Source organism: Pristiophorus japonicus, chromosome 21 (assembly GCF_044704955.1).
Source record: "Pristiophorus japonicus isolate sPriJap1 chromosome 21, sPriJap1.hap1, whole genome shotgun sequence".
NCBI lineage: Eukaryota > Metazoa > Chordata > Chondrichthyes > Pristiophoridae > Pristiophorus > Pristiophorus japonicus.
The window spans coordinates 71,267,982-71,286,728 of NC_091997.1; the positions used below are offsets into that span (position 1 = coordinate 71,267,982).

General features: G+C 49.0%; 1 protein-coding gene across 2 annotated transcripts in view; it reads left to right on the plus strand.

Annotated features, from left to right (window-relative positions):
• Positions 1-18,747, plus strand: part of LOC139234107 (collagen and calcium-binding EGF domain-containing protein 1-like) — a 187,460-nt gene that overhangs the window by 115,084 nt on the left and 53,629 nt on the right. Inside the window, exon 3 of one of the 2 annotated variants that reach the window (XM_070865049.1) lies at positions 9,752-9,804. The exons of the other annotated variant lie outside the window; for it this stretch is intronic. Within the exon in view, the coding sequence (XP_070721150.1) occupies positions 9,752-9,804 (53 nt within the window). The remainder of the gene's footprint in view (positions 1-9,751; positions 9,805-18,747) is intronic. 2 annotated transcript variants of the gene reach the window in all.

The window sequence follows — 18,747 nt, forward strand, 5'->3', positions numbered from 1 at the left end:
GGTGGGTTCATCCTCTTGATTGACAACAAGGTCGATTGCTGGTTGAGTGTATATTGGTGGATCGATGATGTCCTCTTCAGGTTGTTCCTGGTTGTCGGTGAACCTGGTTGTTGGTTTGATCCAAATACTTTCTGCACGTTTGTCCATTCAGTAGTTTGAACATAAATACTCTATTACCCTCCTTGGTCAAGACAGTGCCAGCAACCCATTTAGGACCATGACCCTAATTAAAGACAAACACAGGGTCGTTAACATCAATGTCACGCGATACAGCCGCGCGATCGTGGTACATGTTTTTCCGGTGACGCCGGGTTTCCACATGATCATTTAGATCTGGGTGGACTAGGGAGAGCCTGGTTTTGAGTGCTCTCTTCATTAACAATTCTGCAGGGGGAACCCCAGTGAGCGAGTGGGGTCACGTCCGGTAGCTGAGCAGAACCCGAGATAAGCGGGACTACAAGGAGCCTTCCATCACTCGTTTCAAGCTCTGCTTGATAATTTGGACTGCCCATTCCACTTGATCGTTGGATGCGGACTTAAACGGAGCAGACCTGACAAGCTTGATGCCACTGCGGGTCATGAACTCGTTGAATTCCGAGCTGGTGAAACACAGTCCATTGTCACTGACAAGGACGTCGGGCAAGCCATGGGTGGCGAACATAGCCTGGAGGCTTTCAATGGTGGCAGTGGATGTGCTGGATGACATGATTACGCATTCAATCCATTGAGAGTAAGCGTCCACCACAACTAAAAACATCTTTCCAAGAAAGGAGCCAGCAAAATTTACGTGGATTCTGGACCACGGTTTGGAGGGCCATGGCCACAGACTCAATGGAGCCTCCCTTGGTGCATTGCTCAATTGTGAGCACATGTTGCAATGGTGTACACATGTCTCTAAGTCCGAGTCAATGCCAGGCCATCAAACATGCGACCTGGCTATAGCCTTCATCATGACAATGCCTGGGTGGGTATTGTGTAGGTCGCGTATAAACGTTTCCCTGCCTTTTTTTGGCAAAACCACACGATTACCCCAAAAGAGACAATCCGACTGGATGGACATTTCAGCTTTGCGTCGGTGAAACAGCTTAATTTCATCCTGCATTTCCCCAGGAACGGCCGAGCAGCTCCCATTGAGGACGCAACTTTTTACAAGTGATAGCACAGGATCCTGGCTGGTCCCGGTCCTGATCTGGCGAGCAGTGACGGGTGATCCCTCGCTCTCAAAAGTATCCAGGACCAGAAGCAAGTCTGCGGGTTGCGTCATTTCCACCCCGGTAGTGGACAATGGTAGCCGACTGAGGGCATCAGCACAGTTCTCCGTGCCTGGTCTGTGGCGGATAACATAGTCACAGGCGGACAATGTTAGTGTCCATCTTTGGATGCGGGATGAAGCATTGGTGTTTATATCTTTGCTTTCTGAAAACAGCGAAATGAGCGGCTTGTGGTCGGTTTCAAGCTCAAACTGAAGTCCAAATAGGTATTGGTGCATTTTCTTAACCCCGTATACACATGCTAATGCTTCATTTTCGACCATACTGTAGGCTCTCTCAGCCTTAGCAGACTTCTAGACACGTATGCAATCGGTTGACGTTTGCCCGATACATTGGTTTGCCATAACACACAGCCGACCCCATATGAAGATGCAACACAAGCGAGCACTAATCGTTTACACGGGTCATACAGTACAAGTAACTTATTAGAACAAAGTAGGTTTCTGGCCTTCTCAAAGGCTGTCTCTTGAGATTTACCCCAAACCCAGTTGTCACCCTTGCATAGCAACATGTGCAACAGTTCCAGCAAAGTGCTTAACCCAGGTAGAAAGTTACCAAAATAGTTGAGTCCCAGGAACAAATGCAGCTCCGTCATATTCTGTGGTCTGGGTGCATTCTTGATGGCCTCTGGCTTTGAGTCACTGGGCCTGATGCCGTCTGCCGCAATCTTTCTCCCCAAAAATTCGACCAGGAAAACACACTTGGAACATTTCAGCCTCAGTCCCACTTGTCTCGTCGACTTGGAACCTCTTCCAGGTTGTGCAGGTGTTCGGTGGTGTCACGACCGGTGATCAAGATGTCGTCTTGAAACACAATGGTGCACCTAACTGATTTCAGCAGACTCTCCATGTTCCTCTGGAAGATGGCAGCAGCTGAACGAATCCCAAAAGGGCACCCGTGGTAGATAAACAGTCCTTTGTGCGTGTTGATGCACATCAATCTTTTCGAAGATTCAGCCAGCTCCTGCTTCATGTAGGCAGAGGTTAGGCCCAACTTGGTGAATGACTTGCCCTCCGCTAACGTTGCGAACAGGTCATCCGCCTTGGGTAGCGGGTACTGGTCTTGTAACGAAACTCGGTTGATCGTTGCCTTGTAGTGTCCGCAGATTCTGACCCTGCCATCGCTTTTCAACACCGGAACAATCAGACTGGCCCATTGAACTCGACTGGCGCTATGATTCCCTCTCGCTGAAGTCTCTCCAGTTCAATCTCAACTTTCTCCCTCATCATATATGGAACCGCTCGAGCCTTGTGATGAACGAGCCTTGTGATCGGGGACTAGATGGATCTGCACCTTGACGCCTGTGAAGTTGCCGATGCTTGGTTCAAATAGTGACGGAAACCTGCTCAGCACTTGGGTGCACGAGGCATCATCAAGGCATTGAAGATAGTGCCTTGATGTCGTCCCAGTTCCATCGAATCTTTCCCAGCTAGCTTCTGCCGAATAGCGTTGGACCATCGCCTGGTACAATCCACAATGATAAATCATGCACAGCTCCATTGTACGATACCTTAACTGCCGCACTGCCATGACTGGTATGAGCTCTTTGGTGTAGGTGCGCAGCTTTGTCTGAATCGGGCTCAGTTTGGGCCTTTGTGCCTCAACCCGAGGAAGCCTTCTGGCTCATAATTGACTGACTCGCCCCCGTGTCCAACTCCATTGATACCGGAATACCATTCAATTTGACTTTCAGCATGATAGGAGGGGTCTTGGTGGTGAAGGTGTGTACCCCATACATTTCTTGGGTTGAGTTGCCTCTTGTTTGTTCTGCGTGATCCGCGCCGGATCGATCATCCTCTGCCGACTCTGCCACGTGGTGAGTCGCAGCACTCTTGCACATTCGCTGGAGGTGCCCCATTGTTTCTCAGCCATTGCACACGTAGCGCTTGAATCGACATTGATGGACTCGATGATTACCCCCACAGCACCAACATGGTGCTAATGGATTTGCATTCATGCCCGATGGCAGACTCTGACTCATCCTAGGTCTTGCAGCTACAAATGTGTAGGCCCTGCCATATGCAGTTCTGCCTGCTAGCGACGTTATTTTATGCACAGTATTTGCCGGTGAGCTTCGATGCTGGGAAGAAATCTGACTGGTATTATCGCTTGTGGATATGAATGCCTGGACTATCGTGATGGCCTTGCTCAGGTCTAGGGATTCAGCGGACAGCAGCTTGCGAAGAATGACCTCGTGGCCGATGCCAAGCTCAAAAAAAGTCCCGCAGCATTTTCCCCCAAAAATCCAGCAAATTGGCAGGTTCCCGCAAGGCGTCTCAGGTCGGCGACATAACTCGCCATGTCCTGGCCCTCGGAGCGGTGGTGCGTGTAGAAGCGATACCTGGCCATTAAGACGCTCTCCTTCAGCTTGAAGTGTTCCCGAACCAGCGTACACAACTCTGTATATGTCTTCTCCGCTGGTTTCTCCAGTGCTAGCAGATTCTTGATGAGCCGTATATTGTGGACCCACACACGGTGAGGAGAATCGCCCTGCGCTTGATCGCTTTATCGTCCCCATCCAGCTCATTGGCCACGAAGTATTGGTCAAGACGCTCAACGAAGGCTTCGCAATCATCACCCTCTACAAATCTCTCTAAAATACCAACGGCAGCCATGGCCGCGTGAAAGTTCATAATCTGTAACTCGTCGCCAATTGTTAAGTGTGGAAGAACTCCACAAGACTGAGTACTGTGAGCAAAAACTGATGTGACCTTAGTCTCTTTAATACAACTCCAGAGTGCCGAAGCAGTATGGCTGACAACCTTGCACGAAGTGTGCAGGTGACCCTTGGGCCTCCAACAGTTGCGCCCTCTGGTGGCAAGTCTTGCACAGTTACAATGTTTACATACAGAACATTCTTCATCATCATAGGCAGTCCCTCGAAATTGAGGAAGACTTGCTTCCACTCTTAGAATGAGTCCTTAGGTGGCTGAACAGTCCAATACAAGAACCACAGTCCCTGCCACAGGTGGAACAGACAGTCATTGAGGGTAAGGGAGGATGGGATTGGTTTGCCGCACGCTCTTTCCGCTGCCTGCGCTTGAGTTCGGCATGCTCTCGGCAATGAGACTCGAGGTGCTCAGTGCCCTCCCGGATGCACTTCCTTCACTTAGGGCGGTCTTTGGTCAGGGACTCCCAGGTGTCGGTGGGATGTTGCACTTTATCATGGAGGCTTTGAGGGTGTCCTTGTAATGTTTCCTCTGTCCACCTTTGGCTCATTTGCCTTGAAGGAATTCCGAGTAGAGCGCTTGCTTTGGGAGTCTTGTGCCTGGCATGCGAACAATGTGGCCTGCCCAGCGGAGCTGATCGAGTGTGGTCAGTGCTTCAATGCTGGGGATGTTGGCCTGATCGAGGACACTAATGTTGGTGCGTCTGTCCTCCCAGGAGATTTGTAAGATCTTGTGGAGGCAGCATTGGTGGTATCTCTCCAGCAACTTGAGGTGTCTACTGTACATGGTCCATGTCTCTGAGCCATACAGGCGTGTCAGTGTCGAACAATAGCTGTCTTCATCCTCTCCTCCAGTGAAATCGCCAGGTTAAGAGCAGTCTCGTGTTGTTAACTTATGCTTCTTTGCAGCAGGTTTTCGGGGTTTCCTCAATTCATTTTACATTGGGTGTTTCCAACACGCAGACAGAGATCATCTTTATCCTGATTGGCTAGACTGGAGTCCCAGTCAACAGGAACAACTTGCCTTTATATAACGTAGCAAAATATTCCCACAATATTTCCCAGAAGCATTATCGGGCATAGTGAGACACAACTCAAGGAGACTCTAACTACGACACTCCAGTTATCAACTTGCATTTATAGAGCACCTTTAATGTAGTAAAATGTCACTTCATAGGAGATAAAGTCTGACACCATGCCACGCAAGAAGATGATAGGACAGCTGAGCAAAAGGTTGGTCAATAAAGTAAAGAAAGACTTGCATTTCTATAGTGCCTTTCACGACCACAGGATGTCTCAAGGCACTTTACAGCCAATGAAATACTTTTTTTGGAGTGTAGTCACTCTTGTAATGTGGGAAACGCAGCAGCCAATTTGCGCACAGCAAAGTGATAATCTGTTTTAGTGATGTTGCTTGAGGGATAAATATTGTCCAGGGCACCGGGGATAACGCCCCTGCTCTTCGAAATAGTGCCGAGGGAGCTTTTACATCCACCTGAGAGGGCAGACGGGGCTTCGGTTTAATGTCTCATCTGAAAGACGGCACCTCCGACAGTGCAGCGCTCCCTCAACACTGCACTGGGAGTGTCAGCCTGGATTTTTATGTAGGTTTTGAGGAAAGTCTTAAAGGAGGAGAGAGAGGCGGAGAGGTTTAGGGAGGGAATTCCAGAGTTATGGCCTAGACAGCCCAATGGTGGGGTGAAGGAAGTGGGGGCGTGTGTAAGAGGCGAGAATTGGAGGAACGCAGAGTTCTTGGAGGGTTGTAGGGGTGGAAGCGGTTAGAGAGGTCCAATCAGTGCACTCATTAACACAGTTGTGCTTCCGATTAAGAAAGATCCAAACTGCATGTTTCAACTTGCGATTTCATTCATCTCCCAATCTTCTGCCCTGAAGTTGGTCGGACAAAGTTCCACATGTGCAAATAGGCCTCCAGTACCTCTGCAGTAGTTATCTTTCACCCATGAAGTTAGCCACTTTTTAGGAGAAAAAAGCAGAATATTTTTTGAATGATGAGAAACTGGAAAATGTTTGGATTCAGAAGTACCTGGAGGGCCTTGTACATTAATCACAAAGTTATCATGCAGGTACAGCAAGAAATTAGGGAAGCAAATGTTCTATTTGCTTTTGTTGCAAAGGGATTAGAGTATAAGACTAAAGATGCCTTACTACAATTATATGGGGCATTGGTGGTGAGACCGCACCTGGAGTATTGTGCACAGTTTTGGTCTCCTTACCTAAGGAAGCATATACTTGCCTGAGAGGGAGTGTATCGAAGGTTCACCAGACTGATTCCTGGGATGAGGGGATTGTCCTTTGAGGAGAGATTGAATAGACTCGGCCTATATTCCTTAGAGTTTAGAAGAATGAGAGGTTATCTCATTGAAACATATAACATTTTTAAAGAGCTTGACAGGGTAGATGCAGGAAGGATTTTTCGCCCGGGCTGGGGAGTCTAGAACCAGGGGTCACAGTCTCAGGATAAGGGGTCGGCCATTTAGGACTGAGATGAGGAGAAATGTCTTCACTCAGAGGGTGGTGAATCTTTAGAATTCTCTGCACCAGAGGGCTGTGGATGCTCAGTCGTTGAGTATATTCAAGACAGAGGTCGATAAATTTTTGGGAACTAAGGGGATTAAGGGATATGGGGATAATGCGGGTGGGTGGGGTTGAGATCATCCATGATCTCAGTGAATGGCGGAGCAGGCTCGAGGGGCCGAATGGCCGACTCCTGCTCCTATTTCTCATGTTCATGTGCATAGGCAGTGCCAGGCTTTTCATCCATAGACAGGACTATAACTGTAATGTATGCACCTCTGAGTATGCTCACGGGTTTGTAGATTTGTTGCTCTGCCGTCCGGACACGCCATGGCGCACCATCTTGCCGTCCGGAGGAGGCGGGGGTCCCCGATGGAGTGCTCTCTACGCGGGAGTCCTCCCTTTATTTATTGGGGACTTGGCCTGGAGGGTGTTGCACGGAGCAGTCCCGTGCAATAAGTTTTTAAGTCGGTTCACGGACTCCCAGGCCGCCTGCAATTTCTGCGGTCTGGAAGAGTCCGTGTTCCATGTATCTGTTGAATGTGCAAGGTTGCAGCCTCTCTTCCAATATTTGAAGGGGCTGCTCCTCAAATTCTGGTTGCACTTCAGTCCCACGCTCCTGATCTTTGGGCACCCTTTGCGGAGGGGAGCGGGTAGGTCCGAGGGCCTCCTCGTAGGACTGTTCCTGGGCATGGCCAAGGGGGCCATCAACCGGTCCAGGCAGAGGGCGGTCGAGGGAATTGTTCAGCCCGACTGCCTGCCTCTCTTCCGCGGTTACATCGAGCCAGGGTGTCCCTGGAGATGGAACACGCGGTGTCCACCGGTACGCTCGCGGCCTTCCGCGAAAGATGGGTGCCGGAGGGACTGGAGTGCATCATCACCCCCGGCAACCAAATTTTGATTTGATTTAAGTTATGGTAAAAAGTTAATTTGTTTATTTGTCGGTTTTAGTGCTCCCCCCCCCCCCACCCCCCCGTTCATAGGGGGGCACTTGATTCATGGGTTTTACAAAAATAGTTGTAGAGCTGTTGAGTTAGGAGTGGCTTAGCCAGTCACATGATGTTCACACGACTCAATAAAACCCCAGCCAGTTGAGGCAGGTGGTTGTGAGCCTGGTGGGTGAACTGGTAATGTGTAGTGTGATTGTTAAACCTTTTGCTAATAAACCAACTGGTTCTTAATAGCAATGTGTTGCTATGAATTCTTGAGCAAAGAACCCATGAAGTAAATACATTACAATAACCAAACCCATTCTTGCCCTCAGCCAGTGTAAATAATCCAGCAAGACCACTGGCCAGCAATTAGGAGCCTGGTCTGATCTCCATCTCCCCCTCGCCTGCCCCCGCCCCCTCTAACTTCAGCCTAGAAGTGGGCTGTGGTGCTGGGGGGAGGGGTTGGGGGAAGGAGATGCTTCCAACATGGTCTGGAGCACGTTCCGCCAAACAGCCTTCGGAATTTCAATCCAGGAGTAAAGCCACTGAGCCCCGCCATCTCGGCGCTTGGCTTGTTTTCTGTTTGTTTTCTTGGGAAGTGGAGACGGGAGGAGGGGGCTGTCTCGGAGCAGCAGCTGCCAGGCACTGCCTCTGATCGCCCGCTGATTGCTGAATGGGGTCTTCAGTCCTGAGCAAAACGTTTCAGAAACCACAAACACAACCTTCAATCTGCTCCATTGAAGAAGCAGCCTTATTAACTTTGGCCGCGCACTGTCGTTCATTTCACCGTGTTATTTCACAGGAGACCCACATCAGTCACACTCATTAATCAACTTATAAATAGCTTGAAGTGTTTAAAACATTTTTTTGAACTTTTCCTCTCGTGAAGTTTGCTCTCAAAGTTAGTGACATTAATACTGGGTAATGGAGCCATTTCTTCCTTGGACAGTTTTAGCACCAGCCCTCCCACGTCCTACACAGCAGTTAGACGGAGTGTAAATCTCACGCCACTCTATTCCAACAAGAAATGAATGTGCTTGCATTTCGATAGCGCCTTTCACAACCGCAGGACGCCACAAAGCGGTTCGTCGCCAATGAACTCATTTTTGAAGTGTAACCACTGTTGTAATGTAGGAAACATGGCAGCAGCTCGCACAAACAGCGATGGGCTATTGCCCAGATAATCGGTTTTATTCTTAGTGATGCTGGTTGAAGGATAAATATTGGCCCCCAGGACATCGGGGGATAACTCCTCTGCTCTTCTTCGAAATAGTGCTGTGAGAGTGCGGACGGAGTTGCATTTAACGTCACGTCCAAAAGACAACACCTCCAAACAATGCTCTCTCTCATTTTTGCGGGTGCGTGGTCCCTTTAAATGGGCATGCTTGAAATCTCTCACTTAAAATGCCGTTCTCGGGCTTCGCGGGACCGCCAGACAGCTGCGCAGACATGCACCTTAACAGGAACGTTGCCTCCGACAGTGCAGCGCTCCGTCAGTACTGCAACAACAATAACTTGTATTTATATAGCAGCTTTAACATAGTGAAACATCCCAAGGTGCTTCACAGGAGTGTTATGAGATAAAAACTTTAACACCGAGCCACATAAGTAGAGATTAGGGCAGGTGACCATAAGCTTGGTCAAAGAGGTAGATTTTAAGGAGTGTCTTGAAGGAGGAAAGAGAGGAGGAGAGGTTAAGGCAGGGAGTTCCAGAGCTTGGGGCCTCGGCAACAGAAGGCACGGCCACCAATGGTTGAGCGATTATAATCAGGGATGCTGAAGAGGGCAGAATTAGAGGAGCGCAGACATCTCGGGGGGGGGGGCGCTGGAGGAGATTAGAAAACAAGGATGAGAATTTTGAAATCGAGGCGTTGCTTAACCGGGAGCCAATGTCGGTCGGCGAGCACAGGGACTGATGGGTGAGCGGGACTTGGTGCGAGTTGGGTCACGGGGCAGCGAGCACAGGGGGTGATGGGTGAGCGGGACTTGGTGCGAGTTGGGTCACGGGGCAGCGAGCACAGGGGGTGATGGGTGAGCGGGACTTGGTGCGAGTTGGGTCATGGGGCAGCCGAGCTTTGGATCGCCTCTAATTTACGTCGGGTCGAATACTGGAGTGTCAGCCGAGATGAGGTCATGGAGTGAGGCTTGAGTCAGAGACGCGAGTGCGACCCACCAAGCCAAACCGAGACAGCCAGCGAGGTTGTCCCAGTGTGAGAGACGATGCAAGTTACGGTCCAGTGTTACTACATGGGTTGGCCCTGTAACTCAATGCAAGATCCACAGCATCGAAAGTTATGGATTCAACTTAGTCATACTAATTCTTGTGTTTGTTTTCCTACACTCAGGAAGCAATGCTGCAAGGGTTACAGATTTGTGCTTGGCTACTGCATTCCGGAAGGTAAGTTGTGCGTCGTATATTCACCTGTAGTGAAGATCCCTCAGCACTTGCATGGTTAAGGGAACTAAAGGTTATTTTTGTTGAATGAATGATTGTTAATGCCCCCCCCTCCCCCCGATTGGTGGTGGGTGACCGAGACAGAAGTAGTCCCTTAGAAACATAGAAAATAGGTGCAGGAGTAGGCCATTCGGCCCTTCTAGCCTGCACCACCATTCAATGAGTTCATGGCTGAACATGCAACTTCAGTACCCCATTCCTGCTTTCTCGCCATACCCCTTGATCCCCCGAGTAGTAAGGACTACATCTAACTCCTTTTTGAATATATTTAGTGAATTGGCCTCAACAACTTTCTGTGGCAGAGAATTCCACAGGTTCACCACTCTCTGGGTGAAAAAGTTTCTCCTCATCTCGGTCCTAAATGGCTTACCCCTTATCCTTAGACTGTGACCCCTGGTTCTGGACTTCCCCAACATTAATAAGAACATACGAACATAAGAATTAGGAACAGGAGTAGACCATCTAGCCCCTCGAGCCTGTTCCGCCATTCTCTGTATCTCAGCTCTATCCACATTGGCTCCGTCTCTCGTAATACACTTGGTTAGCAAAAATCTATTGCTCCCAGATTTGAAATGATTATAGAAATATTTTTGTGGGAGAGAGGGCCACTCTTCTACTACCCTTTGCCTAAAATTCTCCCCACAATGGCCTGGCTCTGATCTTGCCTCCGAGTCAGAAGGTTGTGGGGTCAAGTCCCACTCCAGACACTTGAGCACACAAATCTAGGCCGACACTCCCAGTGCAGTGCTGAGGGAGTGCTGCACTGTCGGAGGTGCAGTATTTCAAATGAGACATTAAATCGAGGCCCCGTCTGTCCTCTCAAGTAGACCTCGGCTCGAAGGGCCAAATGGCCTACTCTGCAACTACTTTCTATGTTTTTATAAAGGAGTTAGATGTAGTCCTTACTACTAGGTGGATCAAGGGGTATGGCGAGAAAGCAGGAATGGGGTACTGAAGTTGCATGTTCAGCCATGATCTCATTGAATGGTGGTGCAGGCTCGAAGGGCCGAATGGCCGACTCCTGCACCTACTTTCTATGTTTCTAAAAGCTCCCCCGGTATTATTTCGAAGAAGAGCAGGGGAGTTCTCCCCGGTGTCCTGGGGCCAATAGTTATCCCTCAATCAACATCACTAAAACAGTTTATCTGGTCATTATCACATTGCTGTTTGTGGGAGCTTGCTGTGCACAAATTGGCTGCCGCGTTTCTCACATTACAACAGTGACTGCACTCAAAAATACTTAATTGGCTGTAAAACGCTTTGAGACGTCCCTTGGTCATGAAAAGCGCTATATAAATGCAAGTCTCTCTTTCTTTAAGGTTATATCCCTTTGACCTAGACACCGCCACCAGTGGAAAAAGATTCACAGATTAGAATCATAGAAAATTACGACACAGAAGGAGGCCATTCAGCCCATCACGTCCATCTACCCTCGCAACTCCTTCCAAATTCTAAAAACCTCAATCAGATCATTTTATATGCCAGGGAATACAAGCCTAGTTTACTGTAATCTCTCCAGATAATTTAACGTTTGGAACCTTGGTAACAATGTGGTGAATCTGCACTGCGCTCCTTCCAAGGCCAGTATATCCTTTCTAATGTGTGGTGGTCACAACTGTATGCAGTACTTCAGATGTGGTCTAACCAGGGCTTTGTATAGCTGCAGTGTAACTTCTACCCCCTTTATATTCCAGTTCTCTCATTATAAAGACTAGCCATTTTTAATTACTTTCTGTACCTGTGGGTATTGTACCATGTAATGCACAATATATTATTCTGCTTCTTCTCCTTCTTACGTATGCGTGTACCAAACGTCACCATCCCAGTTGGGTATCCAGGCCAAAGCTTCCGGTGTAACAGCGCGGATATCGTGTCGGCTGCCTGCGCATTCCCTCTGAGGGCCGTGCTCGATGATGTGCTCCAGGGTCTGATTAGGAGCTCCACAGTCGTACAATGGCGCTGCTTTAATCTTCCACCGATGGAGAAGGTGACAGCATCGACCGTGACTGGTTTGAGGCGGTCAATGGTTGTGCGGTGTTTGCGAGGAAGGTTTGATCCTTCAGGTTGTACTGAGGGCTCCTCGATAAGAAATCCATTTCGTATGTCGCAGTTCTTCCGAGCAATTCGCCATTGGTCACCGAGGCTGAGGGGAGATCTGCTGCTAAGGTGTACTTGCATCATTTTAAGGCCTCAGAATCTAATTCGAGTACATCCTGAGGTTTGTTCATTCATCCTTTTAGTGTCAGCTGTGTGCACTCTCTCCTCCGAGTAAGAAGATTGTGGGTTCAAGTCCCACTCCAATTTAGGCTGACACTCCAATGCAGTGCTGAGGGAGTGCCGCACTGTCGGAGGTGCCGTCTTGCGGATGAAAAGTTAAACTAAGTCCCCGTCTGCTCTCTCAGGTGGACGTAAAAGATCCCATGGCATTATTTTGAAGAAGAGCAGGGGAGTTCTCCCTGGTGTCCTGGCCAATATTTATCCCTCAATCTACATCGCTAAAGCAGATTATCCGGTCATTATCACATTGCTGTGTGTGGGAGCTTGCTGTGCGCAAATTGGCTGCCGCGTTTCCCACATTACAACAGTGACTGCACTTCAAAAAGTACTTCATTGGCTGTAAAGCGCTTTGAGACATCCGGTGGTGAAAGGTGCTATATAAATGCAAGTCACTCTTTCTTTCTTCCTTCGATAACAACAACCTGCATTTATATAGTGCCTATAACATAGTAAAATATCTGAAGGTGCTTCACGAGCGTTATCAGACAAACATTGACACCGAGCAAAAGAAGGAGACAGTAGGACAGGTGAGCAAATGCTTGGTCTAGAGGTATGTTTTAAGCAGTGTCTAAAAGGAGGAAAGAGAGGTGAAGGGGTTTGGAGAGGGAATTCCAGAGCTCAGGGCCCAGGCAGCTGAAGGCACGGCCACTAATGGCGGGGCGAAGGGATTGGGAAGATGCGTAAGAGGGCAGAGTTGGAGGAAAGCAGCTATCTCGGAGGGTTGTAGGGCTGGAGAAGGTTACAGAGATAGTGAGGAGTGAGGCCATGGAGGGATTTGAACCCGCGGATCAGAATTTTAAAATCAAGCTGTAGACGGACCGGGAACCAATGTAGGTCAGCGAGCACAGTAGGGCTATGGGTGAACGGGACTTGGTGCGGGTTAGGACACGGGGCAGCACATTCATGGATGAGCTCAAATGTATGGAGGGTGGAAGGTGGGAGGCTGGCCAGGAGAGCGTTGGAATAGTCGAAGGTGGAGGTAACAAAGGCATGGGTGAGGGTTTAAACAGCAGATGGGGCAGAGACAGGCGATATTATGGCGATGGAATTAGGCGATATTTGTGACGGAGCGGATTATGGGATCGGAAGTTCAGCTCGAGGTCAAATCAATAGACTTCTTTTGAAGTTTCAGATTTGACATTTCAGGTTGATCTTACTGCATGTTATAAAATAGATCCGCAAAGTGGAAGACAGGAGCACATTGGAAATACTCAGTGCAAATGGTCCAAAGAGACTCCAAAAATACTCTCCATTGCCTGGATGAGCGCAGCTCCAACAACACTCAAGAAGCTCGACACCATCCAGGACAAAGCAGCCCGCTTGATCGACACGCTACCCACCACCTTCAACATTCACTCCCTCCACCACCGGCGCCCCCTGGCTGCAGTGTGCACCATCTACAAGATGCACTGCAGCAACTCGCCAAGGCTTCTTCGGCAGCACCTCCCAAACCTGCGACCTCTACCGCCTAGAAGGACAAGGGCAGCAGGCGCATGGGAACACCACCACCTCCACGTTCCCCTCCAAGTCACACACACCATCCTGACTTGGAAATATATCGGCCGTTCCTTCATCGTCGCTGGGTCACAATCCTGGAACTCCCTCCCTAACAGCACTGAGGGAGCACCTTCACCACACGGACTGCAGCGGTTCAAGAAGGCGGCTCACCACCACCTTCTCAAGGGGGCAATTAGGGATGGGCAATAAATGCCGGCCTTGCCAGCGACGCCCACATCCCAGGATTGAATTTTTTAAAAAGGATTAAAATCAAAGCCAGCAAAGTGTCAGTGTCAGGTGTTGCTGTGTCTTGGATGGAGATTGACTCGGTTTCATAGAAGGCTGCACTCACTGTTTCTTTAGAGCAATCTTTGTGGCTAGGGCAGAAATGACAACAAATGAAGAAAAAAGATAATAATTTCCTTGGAAAAGCATTGCGTCTGAGCCTTGCTGTTCCTTTCTCGCATTATTGCAATTTCCTTTTCTCTGAACTCAGCAATTCTTTGTCGAAATGTAGCAGGATCTCATACAGTGCGACAATCCGAGCAACGGAACTTGCCTTTCCACAGAAAGTTACACAGAACACACGGCACGGAAACAGGCCATTTGTTTGTGCACCACACGAGCCTCCTCCCACTCCAACCTCAGCTAAGCCTATCTGCATATCCTTCTATTCCTTGCTCCCTCAGGAGAAGGGAACCTTCTGCGTTTATCTAGCTCCAACAACAACTTGTATTTATATAGCGCCTTTAACATAGCGAAACGTCACAGGAGCAATTATGAGACAAAAAACATTGACACCGAGCTGCATAAGGAGAAATTAGGGCAGGTGGCCATAAGCTTGGTCAAAGAGGTAGGTTTTAGGGAATGTCTTAAAGGAGGAGAGGTAGAGAGGGCGGAGAGGTTTAGGGAGGGAGTTCCAGTGCTTGGGGCTCAGGCAGCTGAAGTCACGGCCACCAATGGTTAAGTGATTATAGCCAAGGCAGAATTTGAGGAGTGCAGATGTCTCGGGGGGGGGGGTTTGTGGGGCTGGAGATTACAGAGATAGGGAGGGGTTTCCACTTAAATGCATCGCTGCTGTTCACCTCGACCACTCCCTGTGGGAGCGAGTGCCACATTTGCAACACTCTCTGGGTAAAGAAACTTCTTCTGAATCCCTTATTGGATTTATTGGTGACTACCTTATATTTATGGCCTCTTGTTTGAGACTCCACCGCAAGTGGAAGTCCAATCTTTTCTACCTCTACCCTATCGAACTCTTTCATAATCGTAAAGACCTCGATCAGGTCACCCCTCAGTCTTGGGTAGAAGCAGCCCTATCAGCTGCTTCGTAACTGGATCCAGTGTCCCAGCTTCTAGAAACCCCTCCGAGCAATCGTTTCCAGTCTTGTGTGACATCAGTCTTGTAAACTTGTCCTTCATAACCTTTGCCCTTTTTGCCCAATGTGTCAGCCGTGGCTCAGTGGGAAGGTAGCACTCTCGTCACTGAGGCTGAAGGTTGTGGGTTGAAGTCCCACTCGAGCACAAAAAAAGTCTGGGCTGAGGGAGTGCCGCACTGTCAGAGGTGCCATCATTTGGATGAGACGTTAAACCGAGGCCCCGCCTGCTCTCTCAAGTGGACGTAAAAAATCCTATGGCACTATTTCGAAGAAGAGCAGGGGAGTTATCCCCGGTGTCCTGGGCCAATATTTATCCCTCAATCAACATCACTAAAACAGATTATCTGTTCATTATCACATTGCTGTTTGCTTGTGCGCAAATTGGCTGCTGCGTTTCCTACATTACAACAGTGACTACACTCCAAAAGTACTTCATTGGCTGTAAGATGCTTTGGGACGTCTGGTGGTTGTGAAAGGTGCTATATAAATGCAAATCTTTCTTTCTTTCTCTTGTCCTGATGTCCTGGTGTTGGAAACACTGTCCCGGCTTACAATTCTCCATCAAATGCCTCATATACCTCTACAGTGTCCTCTCTCAGATATGTGTTTTTGAGGCTCATCAAGTCATCCCTCATAACTCCTTTTGCTGACACCATCTCGGACTGCTTATAACTTTCCTCTCAGGCTTGGATGTCTTCTTAACGTCACATCAACCACTCCAGGTTTAGCCTGACTAGGACACCATGAATTCACAAGGTTATTACAGATGAATGTAATGAATTTGGTTCATGGGTTCTTGCTTAATAGCAACACATTGCTATTAAGAACCAGTTGCTTAATTAGCAAAAGGTTTAACAATCATACTACACGTTACCTGTTCATCCACCAGGCTCACAACCACCTGCCTCATCGTAGATCCCCGAACCCAACTGGCTGGGGTTTTATTGAGTCTTGTGAACATCACATGACTGGCTAAGCCACTCCCAACTCAACAGCTCTACAACTGTTTTAAAGTTGAACAGTAGATCAAATGCACCTGATTAAAGGGGCACTAAAACCGACACATTAAACAAATTAAACTTTGGACGTTAATGGATCAAATTAAAATTTTGTTTGCCGGGGGTGATGATGCACTCCAGCCCCTCCGGCGCCCACCTCTCGCGGAAGGCCGCGAGCGTACCGGTCGACACCGCGTGCTCCATCTCCAGGGACACCCTGGCTCGGGTGTAACCGCGGAAGAGAGGCAGGCAGTCGGGCTGAATGATCCCCCTCGACCGCCCGCTGCCTGGACCGGCTGATGGCCCCTTTGGCCATGCCCAGGAGCAGTCCCACGAGGAGGCTTTCCGACCTGCCCGCTCCCCTCTGCACAGGGTGCCCAAAGATCAGGAACGTGGAACTGAAGTGCAACCAGACTTTGATGAGCAGCCCCTTCAAATAATGGAAGAGGGGCTGCAACCTCGCACAGTCAACATACACATGGAACACGGACTCCTCAAGACCGCAGAAATTACAGGCAGCCTGGGAGTCCGTGAACCGACTTAAAAACCGATTGCTCGGGACTGCTCCGTGCACCACCCTCCGGGCCAAGTCCCCAATAAATAAAGGGAGGACCCCCACGGAGAGTGCACTTCAACAGCTTTCCAAACCTGTGATGATACTCTCAGGTGCACACGTCACACTGTGGAAGGCCCAATCCACCGCCTTAGTCCATCTATCCCGAAAAATCCTCGACAAGACTGACAGGCCTGATGCCAAACCATTCCGTTTGGCGAAGCCAGATTGCAAGCGTCAGCTGAAACTGGGATCCAAATTTGGTGTTTCCCTGTTGCCTACGACCCGTGTTTTGAAATTTTTCGCTTGATCTTTACTCAACGCATGTCGCAGGAGAATTTTGGATCCCCTTGCCATTGGACCAAGACCTTGCTCTGTCAAGCCCGTGCGGTCGCCGGTGAGCAACGGCCACCCCACGTTAAAATAATTAATGCACAGGCATCTTCCACCCTTTAAAATGAAGTTCGTGACCCTGGCAACAGTCACCTTAGAACTCCTTTTTTAGTGTGGAAACAAGTCATCCTCGACACTGGGGGACTGCCTGAGAAGATCACTACGGTTTAACGCTTAACGTTTGATTAATAGTTAGGGTTTTTCTTTTTCTGAAGACCATTTTTGTCAAGTGTTTCTGGTAATTGGTGAGACGCGGACATCTTTTGAGAGAAAGTTATTCAATTCATTCATCCTGGGCAGGAATATCCAGTTGTAGGAAGAAAAACATCTGGTGTTGGACAGGCTTTAAACATTGGGATATTTGTTCTGGCATTTATAGCTCACAAAGTCAGATTAGGTTTGCTTTCATGGGCTTTCTCTGAAGCTTCTTTTTCTTTCTAATGAGACATGTTTTCACATCTGAGGACTAAATATCATTACTCTGTGTCACTGGCTTGAAAGTTATTATGTAAGTCGTTATAAACAATTCTCTGAAGTGTTGAAATGAGCCTTTTCACAAAGCCGTCGGGAGACTATTGGAAAATCTGACCGATCCAGAATGAAATTCCAGTTCACCGTTCCAATGCCCACAGATGTCACGGTTCGTTCCGCAAGCATAAATAGGCGCTTCGAGCGCAATTTTTTTTCTGTTGGGCCAAAGAGGTCAAGGCGAGCGTGGTGTCAGGAAACACTGCTTCACACGGAGGGCAGTGGAAATATGGAACGCTCCCCCAACAGAAAGCTACTGAGGCCAGTCATCAATTGAAAATGTCAGAACTGAGATCACTAGATTTTTGTTGGTAGAGATACTAAGGGATCTGGAGCCGAGGTGAGAAAATGGAATTGAAATACAGCCGTGATCTGATAGAATGGCGGGACAGGCTCGAGGGGCTGAATGGCCTCCTCCTGTTCCTGTGTAACAGGCTCGAGGGGCTGAATGGGCCTCCTCCTGTTCCTGTGTAACAGGCTCGAGGGGCTGAATGGGCCTCCTCCTGTTCCTGTGTAACAGGCTCGAGGGGCTGAATAGGCCTCCTCCTGTTCCTGTGTAACAGGCTCGAGGGGATGAATGGCCTCCTCTTGTTCCTGTGTAACAGGCTCGAGGAGCTGAATGGGCCTCCTCCTGTTCCTGTGTAACAGGCTCGAGGGGCTGAATAGGCCTCCTCCTGTTCCTGTGTAACAGGCTCGAGGGGCTGAATGGGCCTCCCCCTGTTCCTGTGTAACAGGCTTGAGGGGCTGAATGGGCCTCCCCCTGTTCCTGTGTAACAGGCTCGAGGGGCTGAATGGTCTCCTCCTGTTCCTGTGTAACAGGCTCGAGGGGCTGAATGGCCTCCTCCTGTTCCCATGCTCCCATTCCTGTGTGATTTCTGGTGATCAAAGCCCAAACGTGTACAGCGGGAGCTCAGTGAGGTCTGGTGTGGGCTCAGGATGAGAGGAAGCGACATATAAAATTCTGACGGGATTGGACAGGTTAGAGGCAGGAAGAATGTTCCCGATGTTGGGGATGTCCAGAACCAGGGGTCACAGTCTAAGGATAAGGGGTAAGCCATTTAGGACCGAGATGAGGAGAAACTTCTTCACTCAGAGAATTGTGAACCTGTGGAATTCTCTACCACAGAAAGTTGTTGAGGCCAGTCTGTTAGATATATTCAAAAGGGAGTTAGATGTGGCCCTTACGGCTAAAGGGATCAAGGGGTATGGCGAGAAAGCAGGAATGGGGTACTGAGGTGCATGATCAGCCATTGAATGGTGG